The sequence below is a fragment of the Hypomesus nipponensis genome, chromosome 14, assembly GCF_054491055.1.
Source record: "Hypomesus nipponensis isolate SF chromosome 14, ASM5449105v1, whole genome shotgun sequence".
In the NCBI taxonomy this organism is placed as follows: Eukaryota; Metazoa; Chordata; class Actinopteri; order Osmeriformes; family Osmeridae; genus Hypomesus; species Hypomesus nipponensis.
The window spans coordinates 17403305-17426305 of NC_140374.1; the positions used below are offsets into that span (position 1 = coordinate 17403305).

General features: G+C 40.7%; 3 protein-coding genes across 9 annotated transcripts; 1 reads left to right on the forward strand and 2 right to left on the reverse strand.

Annotated features, from left to right (window-relative positions):
- The first annotated feature begins 1040 nt into the window (after positions 1-1040).
- On the forward strand, positions 1041-8432 carry LOC146258886 (cytosolic carboxypeptidase 2-like). Of its 7 annotated transcripts, none has more exons than XR_014729743.1 (22): positions 1041-1188; positions 2048-2250; positions 2362-2544; positions 2678-2785; positions 2864-3017; positions 3107-3892; positions 4007-4166; positions 4275-4401; positions 4566-4666; positions 4784-4881; positions 5068-5131; positions 5269-5352; positions 5454-5501; positions 5854-5934; positions 6133-6186; positions 6334-6409; positions 6549-6740; positions 6829-6883; positions 7014-7076; positions 7587-7721; positions 7968-8054; positions 8276-8421. XR_014729743.1 is itself a non-coding variant. In XM_084672487.1 (22 exons), exons 2-22 carry the CDS (start codon positions 2121-2123, stop codon positions 7987-7989), a joined length of 2544 nt encoding a protein of 847 aa, XP_084528613.1. In that variant the 5' UTR covers positions 1041-1188; positions 2048-2120; the 3' UTR covers positions 7990-8432. The 7 variants fall into 7 exon arrangements, 6 of the variants coding, with proteins under 6 accessions (XP_084528613.1, XP_084528611.1, XP_084528608.1 ...); XM_084672487.1 differs by having other exon boundaries at positions 3107-3369; positions 3547-3892; positions 7968-8432; XM_084672485.1 differs by having other exon boundaries at positions 2678-2801; positions 2904-3017; positions 7968-8432.
- Positions 8284-10377, reverse strand: LOC146258887 (galanin receptor 2a). The gene is made up of 2 exons (XM_084671857.1): positions 10354-10377; positions 8284-9231 (listed from the first exon to the last, which is right to left on the reverse strand). The coding sequence occupies exons 1-2, from the start codon at positions 10375-10377 to the stop codon at positions 8314-8316; spliced, it is 942 nt and encodes a 313-aa protein (XP_084527983.1). The 3' UTR covers positions 8284-8313.
- Positions 10378-10451: 74 nt separating this feature from the next.
- Positions 10452-12783, reverse strand: pthlhb (parathyroid hormone-like hormone b). The gene is given in 3 exon segments (XM_084672489.1): positions 10452-11779; positions 11782-12005; positions 12677-12783. Coding segments are annotated over 3 exon segments (495 nt in total). The 3' UTR covers positions 10452-11615.
- Between the last annotated feature and the right edge of the window lie 10218 nt (positions 12784-23001).

The window sequence follows — 23001 nt, forward strand, 5'->3', positions numbered from 1 at the left end:
AAACATATCTCCAAAGATATTGCTGTCACAGTTAAAACAACTAACAAAGTATGACAACAAATTACCACACATATTTGATGGTTGTATGGTATTGTAGTAAATAGATAACTTTTGAGCAGAAAACTGACAAGATGACATTATTGTTTTCTTTCAATGTTTAAAAAATTGAATACATTTGAATACACATGACATATTTTCAGTTGGCTTAGTCATGCTTTATGCAGGATATTTTCTGTGTTGAATACATTTTAATTGCATGTTTTTTTTCAAGGCATTAGATTATGGAATCCTCCATACGCCATGTGCAAAGCAATGCATGTAATGCACTGGTGTCATTATCCAGTAGAGGAGAATGTTCCTATCTGACAGCAGCAGCAGTATCTTGTAACTGAAGAACATGCAAACTCCAGAAAGGCCCGGGCCCACCTGAGCACCAAACAGTGCCGGTTTGGCACCGAAAGCTGCAACCTATCAGAAACTGACTGCTAACTGTGACATCGTCTGCCCGTGCGTGTACAATGTTAATGTGTACAAGTTTAACTCCTTTATTAAGCAGTTACAATGGGATCACATTTTCTGACAATTTACCCAGTGTGCTGGTCCATTACGTATTTCGTTCTTTCTTTTCTTTACAGTAGAATATGATTATTTAAGGTTTTATATGTAGGTCTAGTGTAAGGTTAGGTAGGTTATTACAAATGTAACTCGTGCATGCAGTCACAAAGAAATACATGTTTAGAAACATTTCAGAGGAAATGTAGGCTACCTTAATATATTTTATTTACATTCAGATAAACATGTTACTACCGCGAATTATGATGCGGTCACAGTTTCTGATGGGCCACAGCTTTCGGTGCAACACCTGAACAAGAGTGAACGCTGCCCCAAGCGTTAGTCAATCCCAGAACCTTCTTGGTGGAATTGGCACTGTGCCACAAAACAGTGTGTAAATTAATTGTGTTTCCCTTAAGTGTTACAGCAAACAATCATTTTACCTTTCTAAATTTAGTTATTTACACACATGCCACATGTCACAAACAGGTATTTTTGCGCCATGCTAGTTGTCATGGTGACAGAACAACCGGTACAAACTCAGCCAAATTACCAGCCATTTCAGACCAGCTCAAATACGAAGCCGGACATAGGAAGTCTCAAACAGCTTGAATTAAGCATGCTTTCAGTCTTGCGGTAGGTTATGCGTTAATGGATATTGCTATGGGATTGAGGGGTAGTCTATGCCATAGACTATGGTTCGCATTGACTTGGCAGTGCCAACGACGTTATCTAATTTCGCCAGCCAACTAGTTAGCCTAGCAGTTTGGCAGTAACTTTAGCTGTATCATGTCGCGTGTGTGGCGTTGCAGATGACTATGCCAAATGTTGAGCGAGTATAATAGCCTACACAGTATTCACCATTTTGCAGTTCCACTTTAGGCTAAAGACTCTGGTAGCTAAATACCTACAGGATTCTAGCTATCTATTGTCAATAATTCATCATCTAAAATAGTTTTTCAATGAAGCAAGGCATTGGTATTTGTGCCAGTAATAATATGAGTCTTTGTTATAATACTACTATAGTATTAGTATAGTATACTAGTATTATTTAACAAAGATTGTAATACTAGTTGTAGACTACCCTTAGAAAAGTCGGCTAGCACTAATAGCCCACTGTTCAGTATTTCTGTTTAATTGTTAATTGGTTGAAAAGCTAATTTTGGTACTAGTAAACTGGCACCGTCTCATCCATTTCTTAACCTTTAGCCTCTAAGGAGAGTTTGGTTCGTTGTTGCAAACTGGTCAAATGGCGATAACTACTTTAAAATAGAGTGTAATGGGACTCCAGGCAGCAGTGGAAGTGCTCTGGTAATATGCCTTCACCCAAATAGCGCAGCAGTGTTGCAAAATGTCTCATAAAAAAGGTTGTCTGACAATAGTGGATGGTGCTGAAGTGATGTTTAGGCTGTATCCCGTTAAAAGGTTGACATTAAAATATATTCTGTCGACCAACAATAAGCTACAATTATGAGTTTTATTTTCGCATTTTTAGAGGATAAAGATATCAATCCACAGTGGAAGCATATGTTTCCACACGCCACTCCACTGGTAACACAGACGATGACATGAAAGTCCAGGTCGGTGGGCTTTTGCCCTGCTCGCCCAACTATTCATCTTTTAATGAAGACAAGGGGGAGTTGGAGGAAAAAGTAGTGAAGGAGTTTGACGTGGAGGACCCGTCTCACAAGAAAAAGGGTAAGATGACCACAAACAGAGATTGACAGTTTAAATTAGTTGACTAAAAAAGAGTAGACACAATTTGTATTCTAACCATGTGCTGTAAAGAGATTTTTTTCTCTCTCACAGCTGTGGCTGGTATGCTTCCATTACCCAGAACCAACCAGGTGTTTTTTGAGTACTTGTCAGGAAGAGCTGTGCCTCATCTCAAAGAACCTCACCATCTGTATGGTTTGTCTGGCAATGTGTCCCAGACACTGCCACGCTGGCCTCTTGAATGTGAGGTAATCTTAGGAGAAGTCTTTCATGTTGGTGAGTCACTTCAAGCTATAATCATCTGATGATGTTTCAAACCAATTACTGGATTCTTATTAGATCATATTGGTGTTTAACCTTGCAAGAACATTGTGAACACAGACAAAGACTGTATCTTTTGTTTGTTTAGATTGGGCTCCTCCCTTCCCAGAGCGTCTGTGTGCTAAGGTCAACACAAGTTATTGGCTGAGATCTCCAGGAGAGAAGGAAGGCACCGTTGTATACAACACACAAGGAGGTAGTTTATCACACAGGTAAGAATACCAAAAAATACTACATTCAACACATACATATTCTGTATTATTTATTTTTTTAGCAGACAAGGAGAACTACTTTTCTGGCTCTCGTGTGGGTAGGGGCTGCCTGTCCTCTCTCTCCCCTGCAGCAGTGTCCCTCAATGGGCCTGATGACGCCACTTTGCTGTTTGAAGGCCGGTTTGAGAGTGGCAATCTGCTGAAAGCTGTGAAAGTGTAAGAATTATTAACGAATGAACCCAAGTTTTAAGAAATAATTTGTTGATTGTGACATGGATGTATTGTGAAATAACATTTTCTTACAGTGGTGAATTTGATTATGAGCTTTCTCTGAGGACCGACCTTTACACAGAGAAGCACACCCAGTGGTTTTACTTCCGGGTGCAAAACACCCGAGTAAGGGTGCAATACCGCTTTACAATTACCAACCTGCTGAAGGTGACAAGCCTCTATGAAGAGGGCCAGCTTCCCCTGCTGTACTCAGTGGAGAAAGCCAGGCTCCAGGGAGTGGGCTGGCACAGAGTGGGTCAAGAAGTATCCTACTACCGCAATGGCCGCCAGCATTCAGGTCAGCCCTGCTACTCCCTAGCCTGGACTTTCTTCTTCCCCTATGACCAGGACACCTGCTACTTTGCCCACTGTTACCCCTACACCTATTCCAACCTGTGGGCCTACTTATCAGAGATCGAGCGCGACCCCCGACGCTCACGCTTCTGTAAGGTTCGGACCCTGTGTCGCTCCCTAGCAGGGAACCTAGTTCCTGTGCTGACGGTGACCAATCCATCCAAGAAGGTGGAAAAGGGTGGCACAAGTAAGCCCGCTGTAGTTCTAACGGCACGAATCCACCCTGGAGAGACGAACAGCTCGTGGGTGATGAAGGGAATCCTCAACTTTCTACTGGGGGACTCGCCGGATGCCACTGTGCTCAGAAACGCCTTTGTATTTAAGCTGGTACCCATGCTGAATCCAGACGGCGTCATAGTGGGGAACTACCGCTGCTCCCTGACAGGCAGGGACCTGAACCGCAACTACAAATCCATCCTGAGGGACTCCTTTCCCACCGTTTGTGCTACACGCACCATGATCCAGAGGTACAGCTCCTCCAGTCACTGTTCTAGCTAGTACACTCACTGTGGGTATAAGACTAAATAGAGTGTGTGTGTTGTTGACTTTTACATCGTAGAAATTTGTCATTGAATTCACAGATTGTCTGAGGAACGTAAAGTGCTGTTATACTGTGACCTCCACGGACACAGTCGTAAACAGAACGTCTTCATCTACGGCTGTGAGAACTCCCGTCTGACTGACAGGCATCCACATGAACGTGTTTTCCCACTGATGCTAAGCAAAAACTGCCCAGACATGGTACTACCATTGATTCCCCCCTCTCCTTATTTGTACTGCAGTTCAAAGCGTAAGTGTCAATGCATTTTCTGCTTAACATGTGCATAACACAATATCATGTGTGTTCAGTTCACTTTCCAGAGCTGTAAGTTCAAGGTGCAGCGCAGTAAGGAGGGCACAGGCAGGGTGGCTTTCTGGAGGCTGGGTGTCCTCAATAGTTTCACCTTAGAAACCTCCTTCTGTGGCTCCAGCATTGGTACACCTTGTACTACTACTACGTTTGAATGTTTATGAGATAATAGAAGACATATGTGACCAACACATTAATTAGCTGGGGCTATTGTTGCACACATGTTAAAGTACTGTCAGCGGTTTGGATCCATAGTACTCAAATGTCTACTTTTGACTTATTGATTTTAGGGAAGAGGAAGGGAACCCATTTCAGCACTAAGGACCTAGAGATGTTGGGGGCTCACTTCTGTGACACAATACTGGACTTTTGTGACCCCGACAGGACCAAGGTGGGGTGCTTGTCTGAGAGTAAATCTGCCCTTGTTTCATTATGATCCAGAGATCAAAATCAAATTTTTGTATGAATCTGAAGAATTCAGGATTCAAGCAGTCTCTCTGCTTTGCAGTACAGTGTGTGTGTGAGAGAGCTGCAGGAGATGGTGAGACAACAAGCTGGCTTGTCTGTGGACACTGAGCCTACAGATGCTTCACTATGTGATGTCAGGTAGGGTTTAACCTTATGTCATCAGTAATCACTGAGCCATCATTGATGCTCTGTTTACTACAAAAAGAAAAACGTATATACACTGAATTATACAAATGTGTTCAGTTACCAACCTGTATGACAGTAAATTCCGTAGTTGTGTAAATCTACATGGCGAATAACACCAAATTCTGATTCTGATTTCAGCACCAGTGGCTCCAACAGCTCAGATTCTGATGGGCCTCCATTGCATCGTCAAACTTTCAGTAAGGTAACTAACTACTTATGTTTATGCGTGGACAAAAATATACAAAGCCTGGCCAGCCACTACAGTGACATCAACCATGAGTTGGCCTTGTACTTGAAGTGACAGCTAACATTACTGTATCTGCATCTCGTTTGCTTCAGCTATCGAGTCTTAAAAAGCTGAAGTCCAAAAAGGAGAGGAACATGTCAAATCTTTTGCGAGGTCGAGAGATACAAGAGAAAAGGGTAAGCATACTCTGCTCTTTAACACGGACTAGCATCAACATGTCAATAAGATGTACTCAGGAAGCTTGTCACTGCAGTTCATCTATCGATTTACATTTCAGGAGAATGATGTCAAAGATACCCTGGAGAAAGGCAACGGATTAAAGCCTGTGAGTTGGGTATAATGTTCCCTCGATATCACTGATGAACCAATTTCATTAGCCATTCATTCTGTTTAAATGAAATACTTTTGTGATTTGGCAAACGGCGTGAGTTGGAGGGATCCATGGCTCCATCGCTTAGTTTATTCAAATAACTTCACACTCGATACTGCACGTCCTTACGAGAAATACACCTGGCCCAGCTCTCTCACCAATCTGATGAAAAGGAAAGCATTTCAGAGAAAAACGGGAGAGGAGAAACACTGTGGCTAGAAGAAATGGTGTGGTCATGTCCCCCCCGCTCCCCCCCCCCTCCTTCCTCTTTGTTTTCTCCTCCTATCACTTTGTGTGTTTGTTGTAGCTCAAGGCTTCTACAGTGAGACTATCAAAATGGAAGGACAGACAACTGCCCGTTCTGGAGTCTAGCCACCCAGACAAGAAGGTACAGCCTTCAAGGAGAACTGTCTCCATAGGCCTGTATTAACAACCATAAAAATAGTCAAGCATTTTGCTTCCCTCTGCATGCATGAAATATTTCTGTGTTTATTTCTCCCCATCGTCTGATGAGGGACTTTTCTGTTACTGCTACTTCTACACTTCATGTTTAATGCATGATTTGTGCATGTGATGCTCTTTTCAGGTGTCAGTACTCTACCTAGTCTTTAATACTGATAGGAGTGCCATGACATCAAAGGTATAACCTTTCACTACCCTTCAGCTAATCCAAATGGACTGCTATTACCATATTTAATAAATATAGTATGTGCCTTTCAAAAACGTCTGGAAATGTTTGCTTTATGTTTGTATGTGGAATGATTCATTACTTTCTTTTTGTTTACAGTCTGAATATTTACAGCACATAATGGAGGATTATGTAAGGAGCCGGCTGCAGTTAACTCTCGGACAGACCCTGAATGGTAAAGTTAGTAGGAATGTGTTACTTTTGACAACCATAAAAACCCTGATGTTTTTCAGATGCTATTCATACTAAATCTGCATCTTATGAATTAGTCTATAATTTTTTGGGTGATTGTTTTGTGTGTTTGTTCCTTCCAGGCTATGACTGTGGGGTTATGAACAGCCCTCGTACTTCAAGACTGCCCCCTCATTGTGTGCCCTCCTACCTACGGCCCACATTGCCCCCCTCACAGCTGCCACGGGATCGCCGATCTAGACCCAGGAGACTGCCAGGCCTGGCAGAGTTTGCTGCAGGAGACAAGACCATTGGAAGACTATCCCCAGTACAATGTAATCATCTATGTTATTCACTATCATTGGGTATTTCACTGTTCAGTACTGTGTGCTTTTTCTAAATATCTTATTCTCCTCTTTCTAGGGAGAAGCCCCAAATTATTCACAGCCCCTGAAAATCTACAGTTGAAGTCCATCAGGTAGGAGCAAAGATTAATATGACTGCTGATCATTCAATGCTTAACAAAGAGTCGTTGAGTCTGCTAACATGCTGAAGCTTTATCAATATACTATGACATATGCTGTAAGTGTTTGTGTGTTTTGTATTAGAGGAGGCAAAAGCAGCACAGTTCAGGGCCAACAGTGTAAATGTCGCCTGTGGCATGGAATAAGGTGTGAACGACAGGGACAACCCGACTAAAGAAGACTTAAGGATTTACAAGACAATCAGAAGGAGAATTTACTTTATTCTCAATAAATTGTTATGAACCAATGTCTCAAGAGTCTAGCTACATCACCTCAAGTCTTCCAACTCCAAAATGATTTAATGAGTGTATGAGTCTCGGTTTTGGTTCCTAATTGTCTCAAGTAGATTTGACCAAACCTTCTTTGTCATCTATTATTACTATTCTATAGAAAATAAAGTCTGCTTTGAAAGTGCACTAATAAAGCCATGACAATTTTGCAATTGTACAAATGGAGGCAGTCGTAACACAGAGGTTACTGGTCTACCCCAGATGAATGCATAAATTTTCACAAGATAAAATTGTTTTTGACCAAAGTTGTTTGTGGTGAGTAAATAGCTAACTGGTGAACTACAGGAGGAACAAGAAACAGTCTTTACTGTAGTGCTATAAGGATACCAGATTTAGTAATGTTTTGTGTTCAAATCTGTTTTCAAAGATTGGAGCCATCCTCAGAGTCTGAGAAGGAGACTATTCCTGAGGAGGTGACTGTTGGCAGAAGGTCAATTGAGACGGACTGGCTCTTTCTCCCCTCATGCCCTTTATTTGACCATGTTGATGGCGGTTTCCAAAGGTGAGTGACCCTTAAGGACACTTGGTTCCCTTCTTGCATGATTAGCCTGTTTAGACAGCAAAACATGGGTGTAAAATGACTGTCAAAGATTAGTGCATGTGACACAGAAGACCATTGCAGATTAAGGGATAGGGTTATCCCAAACAGTCCGATTGACCAGAATAACTAATAATTCACACATTTCAAGATATTAATAATGTAACTCCTATACTTTATCCATTGACCATGTCATTCTGTGGCTGCAAGACTAAAACACAACAAGAAGTAGAGCAAAACTGGGAAATCCAAAGGAAATGTTTGAAGCGCCTACAGACTGGAAACTCCCCAGTATCTGTGAGATAACACTGTTCACTGCTTTAACATTAGGACTATTAACATGTAAAATGACTGTAAAAATTATAGTACATAAGTATTCAACTTGTTTTGTGGTTATGTCAAGACAATGTTTCATCAACAAAAGATTGCCATCATGTTTACAACACATGTACAGTTGCTTCAAAAATGTACATAAAAACAATCCTCCCAGTTATAAGCAGTTTCTGGTCTACTAACAGTGAGGCCAGCTGAGCCCTGCTGCTAGGAGCTGTCCTCTCTAGAAGATCTCTGTGACACTGATGACCTGCGGCTGCACTCTGTTCCTGTTACAGTTAAAGAGCCACACTGCCCTCCGGTGGCGGTAACGCTTAGAAAGCAGTACGTACAGCACAGGGTTGACACAGGGGTGTAGGTACTGGAGCACTGTGCAGGTGAAGTAAAACATCTCCCAGGCTTGGCCGTTGTGGTACAGCCCCAAATAAACGCACAGCTCCAGCACGTAGCCTGGGAGCCAGCACACAGAGAAGGTTCCCGCTGCCAGGAACACCATTAGAGAGGCACGCCGGGTGTTCCTGGCACTTGCTACGGACATGACCGGACTCTTATGAAGGAAGACAGCTAGGCGAACGTAGTTGAAGGCGATGACAAGCATTGGGACAAAGTAATAGAGCACAAATTGGCTGAGGATAACCTGGTAGTGGTGCTCTTGGATGGTAGGCAGGCAGAAGGTAAAGTTGACCTGCCCAGGGCCCAGGCTCTCCTTAGTGGCAAATATACGCAGGGGCAAGCTGATGAAGAAACTTAGAGCCCAGACCAGGATGAACATCAGGACGACCAGGTCCATGGTAGGCGGGTGGTATGGGTTGGTGATGATCATGGCGCGGGTCATGGACACGGCACACAGGGAGTAGGTGCTCGCTGCCAGAGAAAAGGCCATGAGAAACTGGTAGACCTTACAGGAAGTGTCCCCCAGGGGCCAGGAGTGTCTCACGGCAGAATCCAGAGTGAAGGGGATGAGCAGCAGGGTGAGGAAGTCAGCCAGAGCCATGCTCAGAAGCAGGATGTCCAGACGGTTCTTACGAAGGGTGTTGTATTTGGCAAACAGGGAGAAGACCAGTAAGTTGGCACAGAAGCCGATGCCCAGGATCAGCCCACAGGTACAGGCAAAGATTAGCACATAGGTGTTGGGGACTGCCTGTATGTAATATTCAAAAAACAAAGTGGTTATAGCAATTCATGTTTCTGGTAAACTAGTAATACATTTTAAAAATGCAATGATTAAAAAAGATAATCCTAATAACAGGGTCTACATCAGTTAATTTGGATTTTGTTTTAATGGTAGAATTATTGCCTGACTCAAATGCCCTGCATAGGATGTAATATTCATATGATTGTGATTAACTCACCATAGTGTGATTATTGAAGGATCCTCATGTTCATGCTCATTTGTTAATCCGCACATGTAGCAAAATAAGTAAGCAGTGGTGTCCTACAAATAAATCCTTTAGCCATTCTGCAATTTAGAGGGTGTACATTGTTTCAGAAAGTTGGACAATGGTCTTATGTGCAATGTCCATGGCTTCAGACTCAAACGGCTGGGAATTAAAAGGGTAGAACTTTGCTGAATGTAGGGGAGAGAAAGGCAAACATTACTAAGGTCAGATTGATTATGCTTGACTGGATTTAAAGAGACCATACCCATATCTAGATTTGTATTAAACATTATTTAAGAGATTCAATACATTACATAAATTAAATAAGTCAGTATGTACATAATTTAATGCTTATTGCATTGTGTCTACACCTGTGTGTGCATCATTCTGAGCTATATAATGATCTTTTAATCTACCTGAATCACATGCAGTAGCTTGAATTTTAATGGCAAACTAAAGGAAGAGATCTTAGTTGTACACTCCAATGACTAATCCTCTGCCTTTTTGACTTTTAGTTTGTGAGACTTACTTTGAAAATGTTTGCTCTTAACAGGAGTGCATATTTTAGTGTCATATTTAATTGTATCTTTATAAATGTGTACTCTTTCAGGGAAACAACCTTTCTATTGATTGTATGTCCCTCTTCTGTGAGTTATTAATGCCTCCTCCATTGTTAGATTGATTTCTCTGGTGTGAGCTGCAGTCTTCCGATGGGGGCTTTATCATGCCATTCTACAGTGTTTATGACTCTTTGTCTGCTAATGGCTTACGCTGCAGCTCTTAGTACAGGATGTAGCTACACTGATGCATTTGCTGTACTCTCCATTACCATGTACAATCAGAGACTGTTAAAAACACCACATGGTTCTCAAGTGTGACATTACCAATCTCATCTGGTTCCATTTCATGCTGAACAGTCAACAAAAATATTGACAATTTTATCCTACTTGAGCTATGGCACGGTTGGTACACCAAGTAAAGGATAGGACAAGACCATATGATAAGTTATTTTATCAATGCGCCATTTTTTTTAAATTGCAACACGTGATATCCCACGCTCTAACCCATGGTTTCTTTGTTAATGTTAAACTTCATAAACAACTATACCTATCCAATAGAAACATCATATAACATAACATACAAACATCAATATGTTTTCATGTGTAACTGTTTAATTATTATTTAAAACCGATGGTGTGTTTTCAGTGCAAGTGAAAATTAAATTACTGTCAACTTCGTACAACTTCTTTGTAAAACCATGAGAGTGGGTTTGATGAAAGACACAATCATTTACAGATCATTAGGGGTAAAAAGGGAACTACAAATAAACTAAAATGTCTAATGTACAACCACAAAAGAGAACATGTAGAATACTAAAGTGCATTATGGTATAAACTCAGCAGCACCCAGATACATTCACAAAATAAATATACACTTCAACTGAAATAAATTATGTCTGAGCATTTCTATTATCGTAATGATATAGATTAGAAATACTGAATACCTAGAATAAAAACTAAATTTAGAGAAAAACATGAATCTTCTGTCCTTTTGTCATATCATTATGTACAGACACAATATTTACCGAAAAACTCTTTATGATATGCTTGATCAATTATGGAAATCTGGTTAGTTAGAAGTCTTTCAGGATAATAAATTGCATTTATAAAAATGTTCTTTTCATTCGGACCAGACAATCCCAAATAAATATGAATACAAAATAGACTTAGGTGAACATTGTTATTGTAATCCTTTCAAATACTAGTGCATTTGCTTCATTCTGGGGTGACAATGGGGTGTGCAGTGGACTGCATTTTTAATCCTCCCATTGTTCCAGACAAGGGCAGTCAAGCACAGATAATTGACGTAATTCCAAATTGTATTTTGACCCAGGTCTGAAACAAAATCCCACTATTATAAGAGTCACTTACTGTTATAACATGCTGTTATAGGAGTACAAAAATATCTTAGCCTGTAAATCTCATATACATCAAATTACACTGAATCAAAGCACTGAATATGAAGAAAGCAATGATAGCAAAAACAAAAAAAGGCCAAATGCCATATTGTCTTAAGGAATGAGGAGTCAGTCACGCTGGACTTTAGTCAGTGTCCTTACGCAGAACAACCCGAAGGTCACGTAAGACTATCCAATGTCTCGTGTTCTGGCCGAACGTGTTCTTCTTCTTCTCTTCTCACTCTCCCTCCGCCGGCCTGCTCTCACCTTCTTCTTTCTTTTGGCGGCCACCTTTAGTGGCTGGTCCTTATAGGCCATGGACTTGTTGGTCTCCTGGGGTAGGTTTCCCCCTCCCGGTCCAGATGGAACACAGAGGGGTTTTTGGTGCCTCCGGTGGACTTCTGGTGGAGAACACTCCCGATAAAGGTGTGAATGTTGGGTCTGTTATGTGGGGTTGGGGCTTGCTCATCAGCCGTGTGCACCTCATCCAATAGCTTCTGGAGCCAAAGTCGACGCTTGAACTCTTGAAGTGAGTCGCCCTTATCATGCATTAACTGGACATGGCCGACAGACCTCCGTCTAAAAACGAGGAAGGTTTCAGGAGTGTTTATAAATTTATAATACATTTAGGTAGGTAAGGTAAAGAATGTCTTAGGAATGATTTAGACAAACATTTGTTTGTCACATATTGGGATCAATTTGTGAACTGTTATTTGACAAGTCATGTTCCAGTTGACCTCAATAGGTGGCAGCATTAACAAAGACAACGTGGTCGATGTGGGAGAGCTGAGATTGTGATGTCTAAATTAAAATAACATGTAAGACAAACATTGAGGCATACATCATTAATTGAACCACTGACTTTTGTTTGACAGTTTTTGAGTCCTCATGTTTTGTTGAATTGAGCTACACAGGACAATACTCATATGCACATAACACAAAGATAAAATCTACTTTACTTCAGTACATTAGCAAGTTAGAAACGCAAATCTTTAACATTTTTGTGAATACATTTGGTTTACCCATGCAATACTACAGTACATAACCTTTACTAGGTTATGTCATTTCAACTCTGGCATACAAAGCATTATACTGTACAAGTTAATATATTCGTACATCTGACCACTAAATAGATTCAACTAATCTTCATGATCGCCTCAACCATTTAAATACTCCCACAAAAAAATCATGTAAGATGAAGCTACATTGGAAAAGCTCATTTTTTGGCTGCTGGTGACAACGCAACTTACATTCTGTTACCAAGTTCATCAATTGGCCTCCCGTAGAGAGGAACTGTGGAGCACAGCAAGAAAACAGCAAGACTCCACTGGTGAAACATGCCTGTGGAACACAACATTCTGAAAAACACAAAATCATTAATTTTTTGTAAAAATTCATAAATGTATTCCATTATTGGCAACATTTTATCTCAGAGTAAATGTAGTATTAATCTTAAAATCACTTGTAACTTAAAACCTTTTAACATTGTTATATAAAGCGTGTTATATTGTTGCAGCCAAATACAACTACCTTGAGACCCACAATATCAAATTGATGAGTCATCTACAGAAATCAAGAGCTATAGCCTGTTGGTTCTAAACTATACAAACAAGTGAATAAGACAATAAGGTTTTAAAGTTAACTAAAAGACTTACATGCAACAGATCTCCAAAATAAGTTATCCACAAAATGTGTTAGTCCACAAGTTCACAAAATAGACTTTTCTCTTTTTTGGTGCTAGCTAACAAAGAAAATCTGTTTGAATTAATCCGTCTGATGCTAACCTAGAGAACTCCCCTGTGTCAGGCTCACTGAGTTACCTTCCAACACTGTGTTTAGCTTTTTATTCCATTCAAATGGAGAAGCAAGCTGCAGCCCATCAGCTACTGTTAAGCCAGTAGCTCCTTTTGCAAGGTTATGAAGCACGGCACAACATCATATTGGTGTTGCCGTTCCTGTAGCAGGGGAGGTGAAGTGTGTGTTGCATGCTGTGCCGCCTAGTCACTGTGAGCAAACTGGTGTGTTTGCAAGTGCAAAGCGTATGGAGAGGGAAACTTTGCTTTGGATGAAGCTGCAGGCACTACCCCTGCCCATTCCTTCAAATCCCTCCACCCACTCGCATGCACCTCACACACACCTACTTACTCACACAAACACCAGCAGGAAGGTGGCGCCCGAGCATCGATGGCAACACCATACTGATGTCAAAAACTGTATAAAACTATACTATTTTATAAAACATAGTGGTCATGTGTTTTTATCTTGGTTAGAATACAAGTGCAAGTGCTGTATCAACCAGAATAACAGTGACTCACTATATTGGTTACAAGCTGTAGTTAAAAATGGCAGGTGTGTGGAACCATTCAGTTGTGGAACCATTCAGTTGAATGTGTGTTGAACCATTCAGTTGAATGACATGGACTAGGACCCGTCTGAAAGGGTGCAGGGAGGGAGCAGTGGGAACTAGTCTCCAAGATAAATAGCTAGGCCTCACCAACGTCCCCAAGGGAACCCCAATGTAACCTCAACGTAACCCAACCCACAGCACTGTACTCACTACTGGCTCACCTCCCCAATTTTCTAGTGGTCTTCTTCATCAGACTGCCTTTCAAGTATCTTTCCTGCATTTGGCAGGATACTGTCTGCTTTGTAGGCTGTGCATTGTGTACATACATTGACTTTCTGCACATTGTGTTGGACAGTAACAGTCATTCACTAATGTGAAAACAAAGTATGAAAACTAACTATGACCAGCATATAAGTAAATCATATAAGTATATATATATAGCATGTAAGTAAATCATCTTACTGGATTCAACAACTTTTGTCTCTTGGTGAATCGAAAAAATCTAAAATTAGATTTTTAAGTGCCTTAAGTTTTCAGTTTGTTTGTAAAAGAAGAAATGCACAGCTGATGGCTGATTCCTTAATTTGGGGCTCAGTATTTTTAAAGTATTCATCATTCAATTTAGCAAGGGATTCTACAGTGCCTCAAGGTAGTGAGTCAGTTATGGTGGACCCAGGTTCTGTCCCCAAACCTTTCTACAGTTTTAACTGGCCTGACCAAACACCTGGAAAAAACACCTAATTTGATTCCATTCTGTAAAGTCAACTTTTTTCTCAATTTCCAGGCATACAGCACCATACAGTATCAGAGCCAGAAAAGCTGTTTTTGATTCATTCTAAATTTCACTCTCAAAATATAACAACATTCGCTGTCCATCTGTCATCCTTTCTAAATGACACACTTCAAAATTCACACTTACAGAACTCTCTGGCTCTCTTTTCTAATATGATTCCTATTTTAAAACAACTCCTACCTTCTTGAAAAAAAATATTTTGGTGTCACCACTGTCACCTGCCCTTTTACAGCATCTAGTTAACTGTTACACAGCGGCTGTGGCTCAGGGGGTAGAGAGGGTCGTCTGTTAATCGCAAGGTTGGCGGTTCGATCCCTGACTCCTCCCAGGCCATGTCCCAAAATATCTTTGAGCAAGACTGATCCCCAGGTTGCTCCCGATGGGCAGGCCGGAGCCTTGTACAGCAGCTTCGCCACAGTTGGTGAGTGTGAGTATGAATGGGTGAATGAGAGGCAAAAATTGAGAAGCACTTTGAGTGCCGCTAAGGTAGAAACGCGCTATAAAAATGCAGTCCAATTATCATTACACCGCTTCCCCATACTGTGACTTCTTACACTATAATAAACTATACCACTACATTACATAGCAATTATTGTTTACCTGCAATATGTGTGTCAGAACACACTAACAGTGCACCCACCAAAAATATTTGATAGCCTTCATTGTAAGAAAAAAAAAACTATATACTAGTGTATTTGATAATGAGCTTTTTATGATATATCCAAGTCTTAAACACTTTCTAAGGGCCTCAAGGACCTTCCTTGAAAAACGTTTTTCTTTCCCGTTTAATATTTTTTTAAGTGAATTATAGACAATTTCTCTCAGTTAATTTGAGGTATACTGTACAATGTCTGTTCTACAAATCATTCACACCTACCAATCTTAACTGTCATCCTCCTTGGAATGGCCCCTTCCCCATGCCTCCCCCAACTCTGTTCCAATCCTTTTCAACAACTTTACAATCATAGCATGGCACATTTATCCTGAAACACGTGAAAATTGTTACGCTACTTTATATATTTGGACCATGGGACATTTGTTGGGGATTTTAATTATTCCCATGCTCTAAACCTTCTCCGCTGTGTGGATTGTAAAAAGTTGTACTGTTAATGTCAGATACATAGTTTTAAAAGATGAAACAAAACAGTGGCAACCATAGGTCCGCTAATCAAGAAGACACTAGAGTATAACTTTGTATAATTTTGACGTGCCTCAACTTAAGCGTTTTTGGAAAATGAGCAATATATTCCCGAGTTACCTTTAATTCAACAAAACGTCCAATAGGGAAGACAGTCATTTGCAAGACAAGTCAAATTAACAATAAGAAACATGTTTTGTTCAGAAATGCTGGTTGCTGTTGGATAAAACAGCAGAATGTGGGAAGTTTTTTGTGTGTTTTTACAATTGGTAGTGCTGTGTAGTTACATGGTAGTTATAGTCACCTTAATTTAAAGTGCTGTCCATTTTCTAGTCCACTACTGGTATGTAATTCAGCTATGATTTTGCATGTTTATCTTGCCTGATCCAACATGTGAACACACATAACTTCAATACGCTTGCAACTGGGAATTATTTTTCTAAGACCTACCTCACCTGTATGGAGTAACATGCTTTTTTTCAACCCATGTAAATATATTAATTGTCATAATGACTGGCATTAAACTTGAAAAGTTTTTTTTGACCGCACTAGAGAAACAATCCTGCTATGATTGCTAGAAAGATGCCCATCATAGTCATAAAATTGAGATTCAGAGAGCAGAAAGTCCACAGTCTTTGTCCTGTCTTCTTGAGGTAGGCACTGTGGTAGCTAGCTAGTAAGCATTGCTCTCCTGTTAGATATCATTAGCAGAGCATCAGGGGGACGTCTGGTTGTGGCTGCCCAGCCTGCCCTCCTCTACCGTGGGTCTCCAGCATCAGAAGGTGGACTCCTCCTCCTTGGACCACAAGCAGCTCCAGGTCTGATGCCTCCTCTCTGTGCTCCTGTCCTTAGAGACAGACCCCAGGCCAGCTGGATGGGGCCTGTAACCCCAAACGGTCACCCCCGATGGCTGCCACCCTCCCGACCTATCTCCCCAAACATTTCCATAAACCCCTGCTCTGGCTGCCAAAGAACACACAGAACTGCTCACAGTCAGACACTCTCTCTACCTCTGTGCCGAGTGCCTAGGTAAAGATAGCTCTGTAGTAGAGTGTGAGGGAGGGAGGGTTGGGTAGGCTCACTTGGTCATGGTGGCATTTTTCACACAGCATTAAAACCCACTGTGGTCTTTTATGTTCTGTGGCTTGTGGTGCCATGGCAATGCTGTCGGAATGGCCTGCTAAACTACAACTGCTGTTAAAGCTGTTCTTAGTTCTCTGAGCTTTCCTATGTTATATTCTGACAGATTCTGTCTCATTGCTAATGGCCTAACTTTCCTATCTCCCTCAACATTTGTAAGAAATACGATATAGAGGTTTACCCCAACGACCACACATAAACTGTTATGATAAAGGCTGACTCCGCCTGTTTGTTGGTTTATGTGAAAGGCAAATTCAATCTGTTAATGTGTGCTTTGCTTACAGTGTATAACCACAGTAAAGCCAGTTGGTCAACATGGCTGGCTGGTTCAACCACAGTGTTTGCATATGTGGGTGTAGGTGGTGTATGTGTACAAATGCATGCATATAGTTACAGTCAGATATCTTATATCAACACTTGAATTGCAATTATTCAACGCTGAAAATATACAATGTGGGTATGTCCTGTTATTATGTACTATTATCTAACTATGTAACATGATTTCACACTTTAGAGAAAACATGGGTCTCACTATCATTAGTTCTGAAGAGCTTACTATAAAAATTAAAACTGGGGTGTTTCTGTGACCATTTAGACACATAAGAAAACCTTACCTGAAATTTCCAATCTGTATAATGCACAGTTGGAGCCAAATGTATTTTACTGACTAGAAGCTGATCCACTTACTGTAAATGAGCTTGCCTCCGACAGCTTCCTGACCAATTACTGTACAGTGAACATATATTTATTTATCCTTAGGTTATTTTAAATGGACGCCTTTCAATGTGTAGGCCTTGTTGAGCGACCTTGTCCCCACCCCCTACCCTCCCCTCCCCCAGCCTTCCCTGGGACATGCGAGCAATGCTTGGCAGACAGAGACGGATGCTGAAGGCAGCTTCTGGACAGCTTTACCCTGCATGGGGAGAGGCCACCCGTCTAGAGCTCACCAGGGCACAGTGAATGGTATAGCTCTCCCGGCCTCAGTTTTCACCTCTCATCTAACTTTTCTCTGAGAAAGCACTTTGCACATTCTTTTTGTAAAAGGATGAAGAATTGTGTAGAGTATAAGTGTGTTGGCTGTTGGTCTATTAACAATAGTGGACGTACTACTATTAATAGCAGAGCTATAACCCGGTGTAAGGGCTTTTTTGTAGGGTACTTTATCAACCTCCAGTCTTCAACCTTGCAGCATTCTGGGGATGAGAATTGTGCCTTTCTGTTTTATAACTATTTTTGGTTGTTTTTTTGAGTTGGTTTATTGAAAGAACAAAAGGTTTTGGTGGCGACATCTCCTCTTACCCCAGGCAATATAGCCAGTGTTTCTCTAACATACCCAATGTTCCTCGACAAAGAAAGAAAACTGCATTACAACTGTTTCATTCACAATAACTGTGTAGTTCTTTAAAATCATATACAAATATTATTAAGTTAACATCCCAGTGAGATCTATAACAAGGAAATGCTTTGAATTTTGACAACATTTTCCCTAAATACAACCAATGTGTTCAATTATCCCCCACAAAGTGCTGGAGAGACACCTTGCTTATAGGCTCCAGTAAGCCTAACAAGAAGAATTAGTGTGTCAGGGCATATTGATTGCTATCACACTGTTATTATGCAGTTATAATTATAGGAGGGAAATGATCCAACTATTTTTAGTATGCGTACAGTACAAACAAATCAATGATGTTTTGCATCTATACCATAGAACTAGATAACAGTTGGTGTCTTTTGTACACATTATCAGGTTTAATATAATAAATCAGGTAGTCCGACTAGGTTGATAAGTTGAAATTCCTGTCGGTTAGTCAGCAGTCAGTGCCTAGTGAATAACTCATTGTTTACATGTTATACACTTTTTATGCATTGTCAGTTTTATCATTGTCAGAGGAAGATAATCATCAGTTTTTAGTAGCTTAAAAGTTTGTGTTGGCTCTAGAAGAGACTGGAAACAGAGTTCAAAAAACAAACAAACAAAACAATTATACTCCAATTTGAAGCATATGTTGGATTTCAATTATGTAAATGTTCAAATGTGTTCATTTATAAACAGTGGGTACATTAGACATGTTATTATATATGTACACTCTGGGCAGGGGATAAGATAACACTGAAGGTATTACAAACAACCCCTCAACACTGCTTATATTTATCCTGACAGTATTTATTTTCAACCAACTAAAACAAATAAGTTAATTTACTCACACAGACATTTATCTCCAATCTGCTTCCTTTTGTAAAGCAGGAGCAGGAAGGCACAGCTGTTGACTGTTTGTGTTGTGCTTTGCCTCAGTCCTAGTCTCCTGTCTCATCCGTTCAAGCTGCTACATAAGGCTGAGCTTTCATTACCGTCCCACAAAAAAAAGCGAATGCATGAGCAAGAGGGAATTAGGGTTTTTAAGTTTGTTTTTGAAGGGTTGTAAATAAAGCAGCACTGATTCAGACCTCACTCCCTTTTCCCAGATGGGGATACGGTTTGTGTGGCTGGCTTTGGAAATATTGAGCCATGTTGAGTATGTTTACATGACATTGTCTCTAGGGGGAGTTGGGGCACAGATGCATAGAGGATAAAAAGAAGTGTTGCTTGTCTTTAAAGCTGCGTTTTAATGAGTGGAGCCCCTTTAAACTTAAACAACTGAATCTGTGTAATCTGTCCTGGCACTTGTTTCTTGCACAGATGCTTAATCATCCTGATTCAATACTTGAATGATACTTGATTATTGTTGCATACAAGTTCCTAAAATGGATTGGATTGAATTGTGTCTTAAACACACTCAAGTCTTGCTGGTGGATTTTCTTCGTTTTGTATTATACACTTGCCATGTTACAAAAAAACTTTCCAGAAATTACAAAACATTGGCCTTATACTCAAAGATAAAGCTGCAGAGGTAAACTAAAGTTGCTTTAACTTGAAATACAGACACATTTTCAAAAACTGTGAGTGCCCGTCCCCACATTTTCAGACACCTTCATAGCTGGTGATATCTGTTCTCAATCATGGTCTTTCCTGTAAGAGCACACCTTGGATTCAGCCCTCTCTCCTAGTAACGAACCACAGAGAGCGCAGGCCTGCTCTTGCTGCTTGGATGGGAGAGTGTGTGTGGCCAAGCATGCCTGAGGTTGCTGAGACTCTGCCTTCTCAACATTAATAAGGACTTCCTTCCTACCAGACAGAGTCAAACACCTGATCACTTACTGAGAAGGACATGCCCACGCACCCCCTCAGAGCTGGCTGCCTCTCACAATGTCTATTAAGGTCACCACTCTATGCTTCGGGTGTCCATATGCATTTCAATGGTCAAAAAGGCATATTGTGTCATGCATTTATATATATATAAGCGTATATGTACTGTATTCTGCAAGTGTACAGCATTAGAAATTATAATTTCTCCAATAATACAAACAACATTTGGCCTCATATTTAAAACATCCAGCCATAATACATTAAGTGAACTATGCAATTTAATGACGTACATAACTTTGTATTTTTCCTCCTTTAATATCAGAATTTGAAATGGGTTTTTCATAATTGAATTAGAGTGGTTAGTAAAAACCGATTGAAGAATACATTCACAGAGAGTTTTCAGATCAAATGTCACCAAAGTTTTCATTGCCAGGTAGACAAATAACTTTCATGTCCGTGGTACAAGAAATCACCCAATTCATACAGTTGTGGATTTCATAGTTGGACTAAGGCTCAGTGAAAATACTTTGATAGTTTGTTCCCACCAGGGGTAACCCTAGTATGTGAGGTTGATATGAATGGTACTGTGGTTCACTGGTTCTGTTTAGAGAACCAACTAATTTATCCCATTATGTTTTTTTCCCCAAGAAATGTTTGTGCCCTCATTGCACAAATGTGGCAGAATAGTTGCCATTCCACAGCATAACAGCATCGGTGCAGGTTTTCCAAAGTGCACGTTTGGTTAAATCCTGTCAGTTGCAGTCTTTGCAACTTTCTATCATGTTCTCAGCTCTTCTCTTTGATAAGAGTAAAACACTGGTGGTCTACTGCCACAGTGTTTTCTTTACCTGGGCCCATAACTCATACACACAAACACTTCGGTCCTAAATTACGTGTTCATCACGCAGTGACAGGAGAAGTGATTCTGGACCCTAGGTGGGCCAGGTGTGCAGATTAGGACAGCTATTCCCTGCCAAAGGTTGTTGGCATGACAACTCACGACCATGGAAAGTTCTGGAATCTGTCACTGCTGGCAGAGTGCTGCTGTGTGGGACTGGTGTTGGCTTTGCCTACAGCTGTTTCTTTACAGATATACTGAACGCCAGCAAAGGGTAGCAGCCAAAATCAGCCTAGCAAGCGTTGAGACTGCCCACACACAGGCCATTTACACATACATACAACCTTGTTAGGACAAACAGATACACAAAAATACTGTTAATATGCTCTCTTAAGATAAATTAAACAATAATAGGCATGGCCAGAATAAGACAACAGTTCATAGGGCACTCAATTGGCTTGAAGGGTGAAAATCACAATCCAGTATGTTGTAGCTTGCAACATGGATGGCTGAATGTGAATTTGGTAGGGACCAGGTTTGGAGACACTTGCACAATCCTACCATGTCTCCAGGGAAGATGATACCACTGTAATGATGAAGTGAGCTTGAAACCCTTGATTAAGGTACCTTTGAAGGATGTGGCAAAGAGTAACCCATCTCAGGAAATGGATAAACGCAGGAAAATAAATGTATAAAAAAGAAAAGGATCTTTAGTTTTTCTTGTGTGGTTTATGGAAGAAAAAAAGTAAGAAAAGAAATGGTGCAGAATTATTGTGAGGTGTTTGTTTGATAATTTATAACTTTCCGCTAAATGCGTTAAGTGGCTGCGGAAATGAACATTTATTTAAATCTATTTTGGTGGTGAGGTTCACTGTATGTATTGGAACCAGGGTCATTTTTCTGCACTTGAACAGTGCTTTTTGGTTAATGAGTATGAGAACTTTGCGGCTTGACTCACTCAGAGTTCAGATTGTTTAAGGTTTGCGGCTTGCGTGCGGCTGGTATAATTGGTCAAACTGGTGATGGATGGCCCAGAACAATGTATGGAAGAAGCATTATATTACTACAGCATGTGCAGAACTGAATGGAAGTCTAGAAGAGTAGATGGATGGATGCCTTTATGTCTATTAGTGAGCAGAAGGTTGAGAAGACATGTGCATGTTCCCCATAACAGCAAGTAGGTTTTCAGCTCTGCGGAAACATCCTGCAGTGTTAACAGTCTAATAGCCTGTTGAGATGAAGTATGACCCGACAGACTGAAAGCCTTCCTCTGCTCTGTCCCTCTTCACTGTGCAGAGAGTGTGTGGATACCTTTAGTCGCAGTCAAAACAAGCATTATTCAAATTAGCTCTGTTCGATGACAGCCTCGGACATATTGAACGCTCAACTGTATTTTATTGCCAAAGTCACCCCATAGGGATTTATTACAAAATACTGCTGAGCTTCTGAAGATACAGAGAAACTTTAATTGACATGTTGTATGGACAACCTCCTCAAGACACTCCTATGTTTCCATTCAGTAAATAGACTTGCCTGTTATGTTGCCACCATGGTGAGAGTTAAAGGAAATTAGGTCTAAAGAAAGGTGACAACAGTTCTCCCTCCTAGTTTACATCAATGCACCACACTGAGGCTGACAAGCTGCTGAAAAATAAGGGTGACTCAAATTTCACCCTCAAAAGAATGTGCTGGGGCCATGAGTAACTTTGCGGTCCGCCTTGGCATGTTTGGTCTGGCACTTCAGAACTATCATGTAGTGTGCCATTGAGGACCTGGGGCATGTACACCAAAGAAAAGTGCTTAGGGCGTTCCTGCATTTGGATTGCAAAATGTTGTGCCAAAATCTAATAGTAGCACTATAATCAGTCTTACCCCCAGCATTAGCACTAGGTCAGTTTCTCAGGGGTGGTTGGTTGAATTTGGTGTTACAGTTATTGCTTGATGCTATAGTATAACCACCTGGTAGATTGGCATTATAAACACCTTGTTGAAGTACTGCATGGATGGCCTTCAGATTGGCACTGCCTTTAAATGATGGGATAATTAAAGGGGCAGAACTCATTTCAAATATCAGTCCCTAATTTGTGTATTGTTAGGTAGTTGAAAGCCTTTTGTAGTTAAAAAAATTGCCAAAT